Here is an 11,964-nt window from a genome sequence, read left to right on the forward strand (position 1 = left end):
CTGCAAACTTGATGATTGAGTTGGAGGCGTGCATAGTCACGCAGTCGTGGGTGAACAGGGAGTACAGGAGAGGGCTGAGAACGCACCCTTGTGGGGCCCAGTGTTGAGGTTCAGCGGGGTGGAGTGTTGTTACCTACCCTCACCACCTGGGGGCGGCCCGTCAGGAAGTCCAGTACCCAGTTGCACAGGGAGGGGTCGAGACACAGGGTCTCGAGATTGATGACGAGTTTGGAGGGTACTATGGTGTTAAATGCTGTAGTCGATGAACAGCATTCTCACATACGTATTCCTCTTGTCCAGATGGTTAGGGCAGTGTGCATGTGGTTGCGATTGCGTCGTCTGTGGACCTATTGGGGCGGTAAGCCAATTGGAGGGTCTAGGGTGTCAGGTAGGGTGAGGTGATATGGTCCTTGACTAGTCTCTCAAAGCTTTATTTTTCTACTGTATTATTGACTGTTTGTTTGTTTGTTTTACTCCATGTGTAACTCTGTGTTGTTGTATGTATGTCGAACTGCTTTGCTTTATCTTGGCCAGGTCGCAATTGTAAATGAGAASTTGTTCTCAACTTGCCTACCTGGTTAAATAAAGGTGAAATAAATATMTATATATATTTTTTTCGTTCTGGTGATTCTAGAATGAACTATCGCGTTGCTTGGTTGGGAGGTAGCGCTTTTTCCTGAAAAGTCATGCGCATTCAACACACGTGTACCCCTCAGTCTCATTGCACACCGAAGATGGCGGACGTTGAAAGTAAGTGGTCTGCAGCCAGTCTTTGCATTGCYTAACGTTACTATTTATATAGCTAGCTACAAGTGCTATGCAATGTGAGGTGTGTGAAGGATGTGTAGCTAGTTACGATGTTTATTTACTTGGAAATTGTTACATGTTTTTAGCAGCACTCTCAACATGGAGGCATGATCAAATAGGCGGCCACGTTCGCAATAGCCTTTGCTGATCTAGTGTAAACCGTGTGATTATCCAACTAGCTAGGTCTATGGCATATGTATTTACCTGCGTATGCTCCCAGATGGTTTTGCAACCTTGCCGAATTTTGTCAGCAAAATGGCCAGCTAACTTTAGTTAGCTTAGCAAGTCGTAATAAGTAGTTAACCGTAGTAAGTTGCAAGTAGATTAATATAAACTATTTCCAGTTAACTAGCTAGTTAATTTGGCATATCMGAGTTATGTGGCTGTTTGTAGATATACAAGTTGCTGTGACCGCTGGCATAATACCTCGTTTGGTAAAATTGGCAGTAAAGGCCGATTTTTTTTTTACCACGTGCAGGCCTTGTCGGCCACGTGGGTGCGCCTTACCAAATCCAATGTGGGCTTCCAATGATGGATGACTTGGAACTACGGATAATTCTTACTCGTTATATAACGATTTCTTTGTTGTCTGAAATAGCTCACAATAATAGTATGCGTATGGAGGTGAGATCTAACYTAGTTATCAACCACCACCTCTGAAAACGGGGGATCCCCCCCCCTGTAGATAAACGTCATGCCATGGAACGAAAAATGTAGTGGGTAGTAACATGTGTATCCCTTTGTTTTTGCTTTCAAGTGAACTCTGCCAAAAAACAGAAGAAGAAGAAGGAAAAGACAGTTACTGATGATGAAGTTGGGGTAAGTCCTTATTATAAGTGTTATGCTCCAATTGGCTAAAAGCTTCTCACTGTTGTAGATTCAAATGGTATGAAAATGGTGGTGTACATTTTCCTAAATATATATATATTTTTTACAGGATATTCAGGAGAGTGGTGATTTCCTCATCAAACCAGAGTCCAAGGTTGCCAGCCTGGACACATCTCAGTGGCCATTGCTGTTGAAAGTGAGTTTTCTTTGTGCTTGTCATCTATCTGTAGAAGCAGGATGCTGTATCTGAAGTGATGAACTTGTTTATCCATTCGCTGAGTGCTGCTGGGCCCTGGCATTGCAGCCTCCTATGTCTGTTCTTGACTCGGGGGGTTCAGCGGCCTGACTCTATGCTTTTGTCCCCAGTGTTCTACTGGGGTAACTGTTGGGGGCAGGTGTGCTGGTGCATGTGTCAAGGGCCCGGCTACAACTAAGACGAGCGTAAACTCCTGATCACATGCACGTCCCTTTGCGGTTACATTTAGTTATTTGTAACTACATTTAGTTTGTTTAATTCTAACTCATTGTTTTGCAGAATTTTGACAAACTCAACATCAGGACAGCTCACTACACACCTTTGCCAAATGGCTCGAACCCTTTGAAGAGGAACATTCAGGATTATGTTCGGTAACCCTTGGGCCTTAATTATTTTCTTCGGTGTCAAATTTTTTATGAAGCCAAATGATGAATGTAAATAGATTGCACTAGCACTAAGTGCAAAGATGACTTCTTATCTATCACCCTTGTCTGATGGCTCTACATGGATGCATTTGAAAGTATTGATGTCTTGTCTGTGATTTCATTTTGCTCCTCTTCTCTAACCCCATGTCAATCCATGTGATGTGCAGGACAGGCTTCATCAACTTGGACAAGCCTGCAAATCCCTCCTCTCATGAGGTGGTGGCCTGGATCCGACGTATCCTGCGAGTGGAGAAGACTGGCCACAGTGGCACCCTGGACCCCAAGGTGACAGGCTGCCTCATTGTGTGTGTGGACAGAGCCACACGACTGGTCAAGTCCCAGCAGAGTGCAGGTGAGTCACCTTGTAAACCCAACCCCTTCCTGCTCTGAMTGTTTACYTCCTGMTRGTKATGTAAACACATTAAGATTGGCCACTCCTTACTACTCTTCTGCCGTCTGTTTCAGGCAAAGAGTATGTGGGAATTGTTCGGCTGCACAATGCTATTGAGAATGAGCACACACTTGCTAGGGTAAGTTAACTTGTTAATAGAGTTTGTCTTATCTTAGCATGGCTCAGCATTTAAATGTAACTGTAAAATTGTACTTTTTCATATGAAGGTTTTTGACATGGATGTGAGATGATGAACGTGTTTATCCATTCTCTGAGTGCTTGCTAGGGTCCTGCTTTCTCTGTGGTGCTCATGTCTGTTTTAGCCATGAGTGTCTGCTGTGTCCCTGGCTCCACTCTGCCACCTCAGTGTTCTACTGGGGCAGCTCATGCTAGAGACGGGGGCAGGACTGGAGGGCCCTGCGATAACCAAGACGAGTTGACACACCTGATCACACATTAGAAAGGAAATGGGTGATATACCTGTGTTGTGGGAGATCATGGTTAATCCAACGCTTCTTTTTATTTTATTTTTAGGGAATTGAAACCCTCACAGGTGCTTTGTTCCAGCGACCACCTCTCATCGCAGCCGTTAAGCGCCAGTTGAGAGTTAGGACCGTTTATGAAAGCAAACTCATTGAGTACGACCCAGAGAGGAGATTGGGTACGGAATCTAATGCATTATTTTCTCATGCTCGGGGGGGAATGCAGTACTTTTAATAMATGAAATTACAATTCAATATCATTAAACTAGAAGCTGCTAGCATAGAGACAATAAACTACCCGTGCTTGTTGCAGGTATTTTCTGGGTGAGCTGTGAGGCTGGGACTTACATCAGGACCCTGTGTGTCCACCTGGGGCTCCTCCTGGGTGTTGGTGGTCAGATGCAGGAGCTGAGGAGAGTTCGCTCTGGTGTTCTGGGAGAGAGGGTGAGTCACCTCTTTCTCAATCCTTTGGCTGTGTTTTGTCAGTGGTTAAATTGAAGTCCAAMGTGTTGAGTTCAGCTCTGGGCCTCTCCCCAGTCCTGGTAATTATTCATTGGCACAGAAATGGCATAGTGGCTCTAGTAGGAAGTAGACATGCCCAGCCACTTGATTCCACTCTAGCCAACATGTTATGGAAATGATATTTAGGCCTGTGTTCTGTTTGTGTCGTGTATTGTAGACTCATTCAATGTTGGAACTTGTTCTCTGCAGGACAACCTGGTGACCATGCACGATGTGCTGGATGCTCAGTGGCAGTATGACCACAACAAGGACGAGACGTACCTGCGCAGAGTCATCTACCCACTGGAGAAGCTTCTGGTGTCGCACAAACGTTTGGTCATGAAAGACAGTGCAGTGAGTTATTGATTTCGGCCTTTTAATTGATAGTCTGGGTGTTATTTTCAAACTGACCTTGTTTAGAGGACTGAACATGTCTTTAAATAAACTGTGTGGTTTATTTGCTCCCCAGGTGAATGCGATCTGCTATGGAGCGAAGATAATGTTGCCTGGTGTCCTACGATATGAGGATGGCATCGAGATGAACCAAGATATTGTGGTGATAACGACCAAAGGAGAGGCCATTTGTATAGGTGAGCAATAGAAATATGCTGTTCTGCAAAGCGATTGGAAGGTTTTTCAAACGGCCACATGATGATCTCATAGGCGGCATTAGCGCTTTGTGCAAAGATGACCTATTATCTATCACCCTTGACTGATGGCTTTGAAAAACCACATTCTCCATATACATGTTTTATGTTCGTGTCTCAAGTTTCCCCCCTTTGATTTTTCAGCTACTGCCCTCATGACTACTGCAGTGATCTCCACGTGTGACCACGGTGTCGTGGCCAAGATCAAGAGGGTCATCATGGAACGCGACACCTACCCCCGCAAGTGGGGCTTGGGGCCCAAGGTATCACCTCTTGTGCAAGCTTTTGGAAGTCTTCCCATTTTACAACTTTGTGCTTTTAGTGCACATTGTTATTCTTCTTACTAGTAAGATTCTGATTTGTAATGAACAGGCCAGCCAGAAGAAGATGATGATCCAGAAGGGTCTGCTGGACAAACGCGGCAAAGCCAACGACAGCACTCCATCAGACTGGAAGGATGGCTACGTAGATTACAGGTGTGAAGCCAGTCTAATAGGCGCTTGATGGAGCAGTGGTGTTGAAACCTACATGTTCTGATTCTAGTCAGCAGACGGTTATCCCTTTCTGGTCTGCCCCGTGGTCTCTGAGGGAGTCAGTCTGCAACATCAACTCTCATAGCTCAGCAGAGGTCTGGTCATCCATTCTGCATGTCTGGCAGCTGAACTGTGTGAACATGCATAGCTATTATTTCCCAACTTGTAAGGAACTTGATGACTAGTTTGTGGGTGTAGGTGCATTTGTAAATTAAATAAGGAATGCGTCTGAAACAGTGAGACATGTTGCCTTCTCATTTTCAGTGCGTCCAAGCCCAAGGCTGAAGAAACCGGCAATGGGGACGCAAAGGTATGCTAACATAAGTTTATACTCTGGTATTGATGGCCACAGGAGGCTGCTGAGGGGAGAACGGCTCATAATAATGGCAGAATGGAATGGCATCAAAAACCTGGAAACCATGTGTTTGACACCTTCCACTAATTCCGCTCCAGTCATTACCACGACCCCGTTGTCGCCAATTAAGGTGCCCCCAACTTCCTGTGGTATTGGCACATGAAAAATAAGCAGTTTATTCCACATAAATTAAGCTCATGAGATGGACTAAATTACAATTTCTCAATCTTTCAGAGGAAGAGGGAAGACAGCGATAGTGATGCTGCGGCAGCCTCTGCACCTTCCACTCCTTCGGCAGAAGTCCCCAAGAAGGAGAAGAAGAAAAAGAAGGGAAAAAAGCAAAAACTAGAGGAGACAGCAGCAGAGGAGGCGGAGCCAGCAGCAGAGACAGAAGGAGAGGTGGGTGTCTGCTGCTGGCCAGACTGGACAGCTGTATAACCTTGTGGCTAGAGAAATTCTGGTTGTGGCAAGGGACATACTGATCTCATGTTTTTCAGCTGTAGTTTCTCAGTAACTATACTGGTAATGTACAGTGAGTTAATAATGTGTCATGCCTACTAGTGCAGACAGTTATCCCTTTCCAACCTGCCTGTGGCTTCAGAGGGAGTCAGTCTGCTACATTATTGGGGGTGTGAGTYTTTCGAGCATGTGAGCATCCGGTCATGTTGGTTCCTTACATTCTCCACATCTACTTTGTTAGCAAGTCGCTACAGCCAACATGCACTTAAACTGCAGAGAATTTTCACTTAGAACTTTGAATTGCTTTCAACATTTACCCCAAKAATAACAAATCTCCTTATGCGCAGGTGGGCGGGAGTGCCAAGAAGAAAAAGAAGAAGAAGAAGAAGGATGCAGAAGCGGAGTGAAGAGCTTATGGACAATGAAAGGACCATAGAATGTGAGGGTCAGGATGAGTGCCTGCAGATATTTATCCTACAGAGGCAGCAGGCTGGGCAAGAACCGAGTATAATATTTTTTGTTTTGTTAATCTGTCCAGAATGGCCACAAATGGATAATCATAAGGGGCTAGTCTTATGATCATACGGTYGTGACATCTCAACTAGAGCCCTGCACGGGTATGAATTTTAAGCTAGGTCCTTTCAGGCCTTTACCCTACCCAGGCCCGATTGCTGCTTCCAAATTTAAAGCCCGGCCCTACCCGAAATCAGAAGTAACTTCCTCTGTTACTATATCCATTAGCTATTTCTATCTGTCACTCAGTCCCAGCTGGCTCTACATGCACTCTGTGAATATCCACAGCAGCAGCTCCACTTAACATGTCTTGATCATTGAGCAGAGAAGCTTAAGTACTTTTGTCACTCTATACTCAAACTCAAGGAACATTTTATTTTCTGTGAAATAAATCTCTTCGGTCTTTATTTGCGGTTGAAGCATGTCTGACACAATGTTATGACTTTAGTCTGATATGACTAATGCTCAGCAGAGCACGAGCAAGTGGCCCAGCTTAAAAAATGTTAGTGATCAATTTAGTGATACCCATACCCTAGTTATTTTATGGGGGAAAACACAGGCCCAAACCTGCCGTATAATGTYGTGGTTGGGTAGCAGAGCCCTAATGTCAACGATCCCTGTATGACCTTGTTTTTGTACTCAATTTTTGTTTTTACATGTTTTAACTACTGTCCCTATGTGGGCATTGGTTTTCTCTGGGCGTACCCTCGACTGTGTGAAATGCCATTGGTGTTTTTCTTTTATATTGTACTGTAAATATAAATGAGCTGTAATCATAAATTGTAATTTGAAATGGTTTTTGTTATGCTGCCTTTGTCCTTTCTACAGTTTCTAGGATCTGAGGCCATTTTGAGGCCATTTTCTGCAGTATAATGACTTGAAAGGGGAGGTAGAATAATTGAGTTTCGTATTCAGAAGTACTTTTCACACCAACTGACGGTGAAACATGCCCAGTAATATGGTGTCGGGGGGAAATTGAATTCAGTTTGAACGTACCTTTCTGAGCGGAGACCATTTAATGAGGTCAACAAAATAATTCACGTAGAACACACGTTTTCCCTGTATTTTAATACATGACCATATTGACAATATAGTTATGTAACATTTCATGACACCCTGTTTACAATTCCACCCGAGATAAGGATACTGATGATGAAACCCTGTCAGGTAAAGTGGTGTTAAGTTCACAGTAGTGGTCCTCTATGCATTAACATGCTAATAATCAGCTGCAGTCATATGGCACCCATCATTCGGCACCTGAAAAGCCAGAAGCACTAAGATCTTACAAACATGTAAAATATCCCTTTGTGGTGAGCTTCATTCTACTTTCTGAAATAAAATGGTATCTTCTGTATTGCTTTTTTTTTAATGCACTTGTGCAAAACTTATTGACAGTAACCATGGCGATTAGCTGCTACCCAAACCTTGTGGTGTATCAGTAATGCGTGGCCAGGTCTTGTGTTATTAAAACAGTTTTGTTAGACTGTTCTTCAGGGGGACGGACACGGGTCAGTAGACCCAGGAAACCGGCACCCATTGTGGGGTGGAAGTGGCTTGCTCTATGGCCGCCTCCACTCCTTTCACACTCTCATCAACATCGTTGTTAACCAGCAGCACGTCAAAGAAGTGTCTGTAGGTGGAGTGGATGGCATCCGACTCCTTCTGGATCGACAGCACAGCTTCCGACTACAAGACAAGGGATAGATGTTTCAGACTCCTGAGAGTTTCATTACTTATTAGAAAGGTTGATATGGTATAAATGGTTGGAGAGGTGCATTTTGAAAGGTGATCAACAAATAGCCAAAATTCCTGGATGTAACGAATGCGCAGTAGTGTACCTGGGTAGCTGAGTTGGTAGGTGCAATGAACACCACTAGAGGCGCAAAGTCTGCCGTCCGCAAGAGTTTCAATGTCTTGATAACAAGAAAAAATAAGCACCATGTTATTCATCTGACAAATTAATTGCAATGCTAACCAACAGTTTTTGTGTTTTTTTAAATACACATAAAAAGTATGTGGACACCCCTTCAAATKAGTGGATTCAACTATTTCAGCCACACCCTTTGCTGACAGGTGTATAAAATTGAGCACACAGCCATGCAATCTCCATAGACAAACATTTGCAGTAGAATGGACTTACTGAAGAGCTCAGTGACTATCAACAYGGCACTGTCAGATAGGATGCCAACAAGTCMGTTTATCAAATTTCTGCCCTGCTAGAGCTTCCCCAGTCAACTGTAAGTGCTGTTATTGTGAAATGGAAATGTCTAGGAGCAACAACAGCTCARCTGCGAAGTGGTAGGCCACACAAGCTCACAGAAYGGGACCACCGAGTGCTGAAGAGCGTAAAAGTTGCCTGTCGGTAGAAACACTCAATACCCGAGTTCCACATTTCCTCTGGAAGCAAYGTCAGCACAATAACTGTTCATCGGGAGCTTCATGAAATGGGTTTCTATGGYCGATCAGCCGCACCCAAGCCTAAGATCATCATGCGCAATGCCAAGCGTCGGCTGGAGTGGTGTAAAACTCGCCGCCATTGGACTCTGGAGTGATGAATCACACTTCACCATCTGGCAGTCCGACGGACTAATCTGGGTTTGGTGGATGCCAGGAGAAAGCTATCTACCCCAATGCATAGTGTCAACTGTAAAGTTTAGTGAAGGAGGAATAATGGTCTGGGGCTGTTTTTCATGGTTTGGGCTAGGCCCCTTAGTTCCAGTGAAGGGAAATCAACACTACAGCATGCAATGACATTCTAGACGATTCTGTGCTTCCAACTTTGTGGCAACAGTTCAGGGAAGGCCCGTTYCTGTTTCAGCATGACAATACCCCCGAGCACAAAGCGAGGTCCATACAGAAATGGTTTGTTGAGATCGGTGTGGAAGAACTTGACTGGCCTGCACAGAGCCCTGACCTCAACTCCATCGAACACCTTTGGGATGAATTGGAATGCCGACTGCGAGCCAGGCCTAATCGCCCAACATCAGTGCCCGACCTCACTAATGCTTTTGTGGCTGAATGGAAGCAAGTCCCCACAGCAATGTTCCCACTTCTAGTGGAAACCCTTCCCAGAAGAGTGGAGGCTGTTATAGCAGCAAAGAGGGGACCAACTCCATATTAATGCCCATGATTTTGGAATGASATATTCAATGAGTGGTGTCCACATACTTTTGGTCATGTGTAGTGTATATTAAGTTCTATGCTTACCTGTGGCTCCACATCAAGCAGGGCAATTTTTCCTTGCTCATGGATCTTCTGGATAGTCTCCATTTTGGTTCCAAACATGAACCCCTGGAAGCTGCCATACTCCAGCAGCTCATTCCCAGTGATGCACTTGGTCATGGCGTCGTTGGAGATGAAGTAGTACTCCTGCCCGTTCTCCTCGTCCTTACGTGGGGGTCTGGTGGTGTCTGTTGTTTGGATCGAGCCCCAGTTAATGCAGGTTGGTGGATTTGGCAAAACCAGACAGAAGATCATTAGAAGTAAASGTCATACTCACGTGGTGCGGGGTAGGCAAACTTCTCTGGGTATTTGGTCAGCAACGAGCTTTTGATATGGCTCCTTCCTACACCTGGTGCACCTGCAAAGAGAGATTACAGAAGGCCAAGGGAGGTTAATATACTCACTTTTATTGTGATTTCAATTCGTTTTATGGCAGKCAGGTCACATAGGGAGCTTACCAATAAGCACCAAGGTTTTTCTGCTGAAGGCAGGGAGCCGGACAACCTCTTCATAAGAAATCACGTCCAACTGGTCAAAGACTAACAAAAGGGAGAAAATAATGCATGGGTGGTTTAGGGATCTAAAACAATCCCATGCATTGTAGAATACATTATACATGTAGTTAGTATAGGTAGTTCTCAAGACTGTATTGGGTATAAACAAATAACAAGTGTTACTAGAGCTGTGCTTGGCCAGATACTTGTCTTTGCACTTCTTCTTCTTTCCAAAGGGGCTGCAGGATTGGGTGCCCTCTGTGGCCTTGCTTTTACTTGCCACCCGCCTGGAGCAGAGGAGAGACTTGGGGTTACTCACACACTGAAAACCTACTCTCACCTACAATCCATACAACGTTTTTAACTATAACACATTACCGCTATATTATTTTGAGCAAAGTGATCTTTCTTTTTTGGTTTAGAGCAAAGTGTGTTTTTCAGCGTMTGATGTTTTTGTTCAGGTTAGGATCAGCTGATCCTAATGATTSCAGTACTTCAGATCCCAGGACTTTAGAGCAACTTTGAGGCAAAAGATTTTTTACGAGTAATCAGAAGTGGATGGACTACTCTACTTTGCGGATCATACCATTCTTGAAGTTCTGGGGAGGGGATGATTCCAGCAAAGTCGGCGGTAGAGATGTCCACCTTGCCTTGCCACCAGTTTGGATCATGCTTGTTGATGATCTGAATGATGTCGCCCGTTTTGAACTTCAGCCCTGCTTCTTTGCATGGGATGAGGTCATCCTTGGCAGGGTCGTAGTCAAACTGAGCCCTCATGTACGTCTGTTGAGTAACACAGAACAGCTGCACACACAGAGATGGCTGAGAGGACATGATCTCCTTTCTGGGAATTGGGCAAAACATTTAGGAATATGTGTATTGCGGTTAATATGGTCTTTGCAATGATTTATAGCACTGCAGTTTCCAGCATATGGTAGAATCGTATATTACTCTAAAATAAGGAGATAGTGCTGTGGCTTAAATGAAACTTACCTGTCTCAACAGCAWCCTAGATGTTAGAGTTAGTTAGTAATCTATCAGTTAATGAGTCACAAATGCTTCCCATGGTATTATGCTCTCTGACGCAACACACAGAGGACATAGTACCATCCACAGGAGTGATTTGGGCTCCAAATTTGGATTAGTATCTATCAATGGGCAAAAAGCTTTACATTAGACTGCCATCGCTGACCATACTACTCGAGCAGTTATCATAATGCCTGGACATGCTTCTTTTATTCAGAAATTGACAAACATGACTTTGGTTGAAGGGTTTGTCATTATGTTGTATAACACGKTTTTTCAATTAGTTCACATTTAAAATGAAACTCATATCTCGAAATGTTTCATCATTTTAGGTTGTAAGGCAGAACAATCATTATCCACTGCCATAAATTGGGGGAGATGTGATGGCATAATGTGACCAGCAGATGGCAGAGTGAATGAAAAGTTGAACACTACCAATGTGTTTCAGTTCAGTTCGCCAGTCTAACATGAGTGATGATCTGTATATCGGGCCACTAGTGGAATCTAATGATTGTATAGTCACCTGTGTCTTTCATTGGCTTAAGGGGAGGATTCGCCTGACAAAGAACAAACTCTATTTAATAAAGAGGATTTGGGASAAGATATCATTGGAGGTACAGAAGGTACCGTATCAAAGATATGGTCACGTTTCAAGCATGGTATCGTAGAAAAATAACATTAACACTGTGTAACCCAGTTTATTTGTCTTATTACAATGGTGGTAGTGAATAATAATTCACCAATTTGCTGATAAGGTCAAAAGATAATAGGAACAGTATTTAGATTACGTTATAACACGTGAGYAGAGTAGGTTATGAGTCAATGGCACCAATAGGTGACTGAGGCCCTCTGTAATGACCGTCAACCTCTTGCAAACTAAAGGATGTACTATATATATATATACGGAATTGTTACATACACTTAGGTTGAGTCATTAAAACTTGTTTTCAACCACTCCACACATTTCTGTTAACAAACTATAGTCATTTTTCCAACAACTGTTTACAGACAGATTATTTCACTTA

General features: G+C 43.8%; 2 protein-coding genes and 4 non-coding genes across 8 annotated transcripts in view; 5 read left to right on the plus strand and 1 right to left on the minus strand.

Annotated features, from left to right (window-relative positions):
* Positions 1–665: 665 nt before the first annotated feature.
* LOC111950795 (H/ACA ribonucleoprotein complex subunit DKC1) lies at positions 666–6,604 on the plus strand. Its single transcript, XM_023968684.3, has 15 exons — positions 666–750; positions 1,565–1,626; positions 1,745–1,831; positions 2,171–2,262; positions 2,484–2,668; positions 2,782–2,846; positions 3,242–3,368; positions 3,503–3,633; positions 3,901–4,044; positions 4,160–4,280; positions 4,482–4,600; positions 4,710–4,813; positions 5,135–5,180; positions 5,460–5,624; positions 6,032–6,604. The coding sequence occupies exons 1-15, from the start codon at positions 687–689 to the stop codon at positions 6,089–6,091; spliced, it is 1,572 nt and encodes a 523-aa protein (XP_023824452.1). The 5' UTR covers positions 666–686; the 3' UTR covers positions 6,092–6,604.
* Positions 1,882–2,092, plus strand: LOC111951230 (small nucleolar RNA SNORD17). The gene has a single exon (XR_002875588.1). It is a non-coding gene; the product is annotated as a small nucleolar RNA SNORD17 (small nucleolar RNA).
* On the plus strand, positions 2,312–2,391 carry LOC111951218 (small nucleolar RNA SNORD83). The gene has a single exon (XR_002875578.1). It is a non-coding gene; the product is annotated as a small nucleolar RNA SNORD83 (small nucleolar RNA).
* LOC111951232 (small nucleolar RNA SNORD17) lies at positions 2,950–3,160 on the plus strand. The gene has a single exon (XR_002875590.1). It is a non-coding gene; the product is annotated as a small nucleolar RNA SNORD17 (small nucleolar RNA).
* Positions 4,334–4,411, plus strand: LOC111951217 (small nucleolar RNA SNORD83). Its single transcript, XR_002875577.1, has one exon. It is a non-coding gene; the product is annotated as a small nucleolar RNA SNORD83 (small nucleolar RNA).
* Positions 6,605–7,246: 642 nt separating the features above from the next.
* Positions 7,247–11,964, minus strand: part of LOC111950796 (55 kDa erythrocyte membrane protein) — a 20,392-nt gene continuing 15,674 nt past the window's right edge. For 2 of the 3 annotated variants that reach the window (XM_023968686.2, XM_023968688.2), the window contains exons 6-12: positions 10,500–10,717; positions 10,097–10,200; positions 9,878–9,958; positions 9,697–9,777; positions 9,405–9,607; positions 8,036–8,110; positions 7,247–7,883 (exon numbers count right to left, since the gene is read on the minus strand). In XM_023968686.2, the coding sequence (XP_023824454.1) occupies positions 7,707–7,883; positions 8,036–8,110; positions 9,405–9,607; positions 9,697–9,777; positions 9,878–9,958; positions 10,097–10,200; positions 10,500–10,717 (939 nt within the window). In that variant the 3' untranslated portion in view covers positions 7,247–7,706. The remainder of the gene's footprint in view (positions 7,884–8,035; positions 8,111–9,404; positions 9,608–9,696; positions 9,778–9,877; positions 9,959–10,096; positions 10,201–10,499; positions 10,718–11,964) is intronic. The other variant, XM_023968687.2, reaches the window with a different exon arrangement.

The sequence above is a fragment of the Salvelinus sp. IW2-2015 genome, linkage group LG23 (assembly GCF_002910315.2).
Source record: "Salvelinus sp. IW2-2015 linkage group LG23, ASM291031v2, whole genome shotgun sequence".
Classification (NCBI taxonomy): Eukaryota; Metazoa; Chordata; class Actinopteri; order Salmoniformes; family Salmonidae; genus Salvelinus; species Salvelinus sp. IW2-2015.

What these genes read in the sequence shown, in the direction of transcription:
- LOC111950795 (XM_023968684.3), top strand. Translation starts at nt 687, where the DNA reads ATGCGCATTCAACACACGTGTACCCCTCAGTCTCATTGCACACCGAAG. An exon ending in GAAGATGGCGGACGTTGAAA is followed by an intron (nt 751 to 1,564) that starts GTAAGTGGTCTG and finishes TTTGCTTTCAAG; the next exon opens with TGAACTCTGCCAAAAAACAG. An exon ending in ATGAGCACACACTTGCTAGG is followed by an intron (nt 2,847 to 3,241) that starts GTAAGTTAACTT and finishes TTTTATTTTTAG; the next exon opens with GGAATTGAAACCCTCACAGG.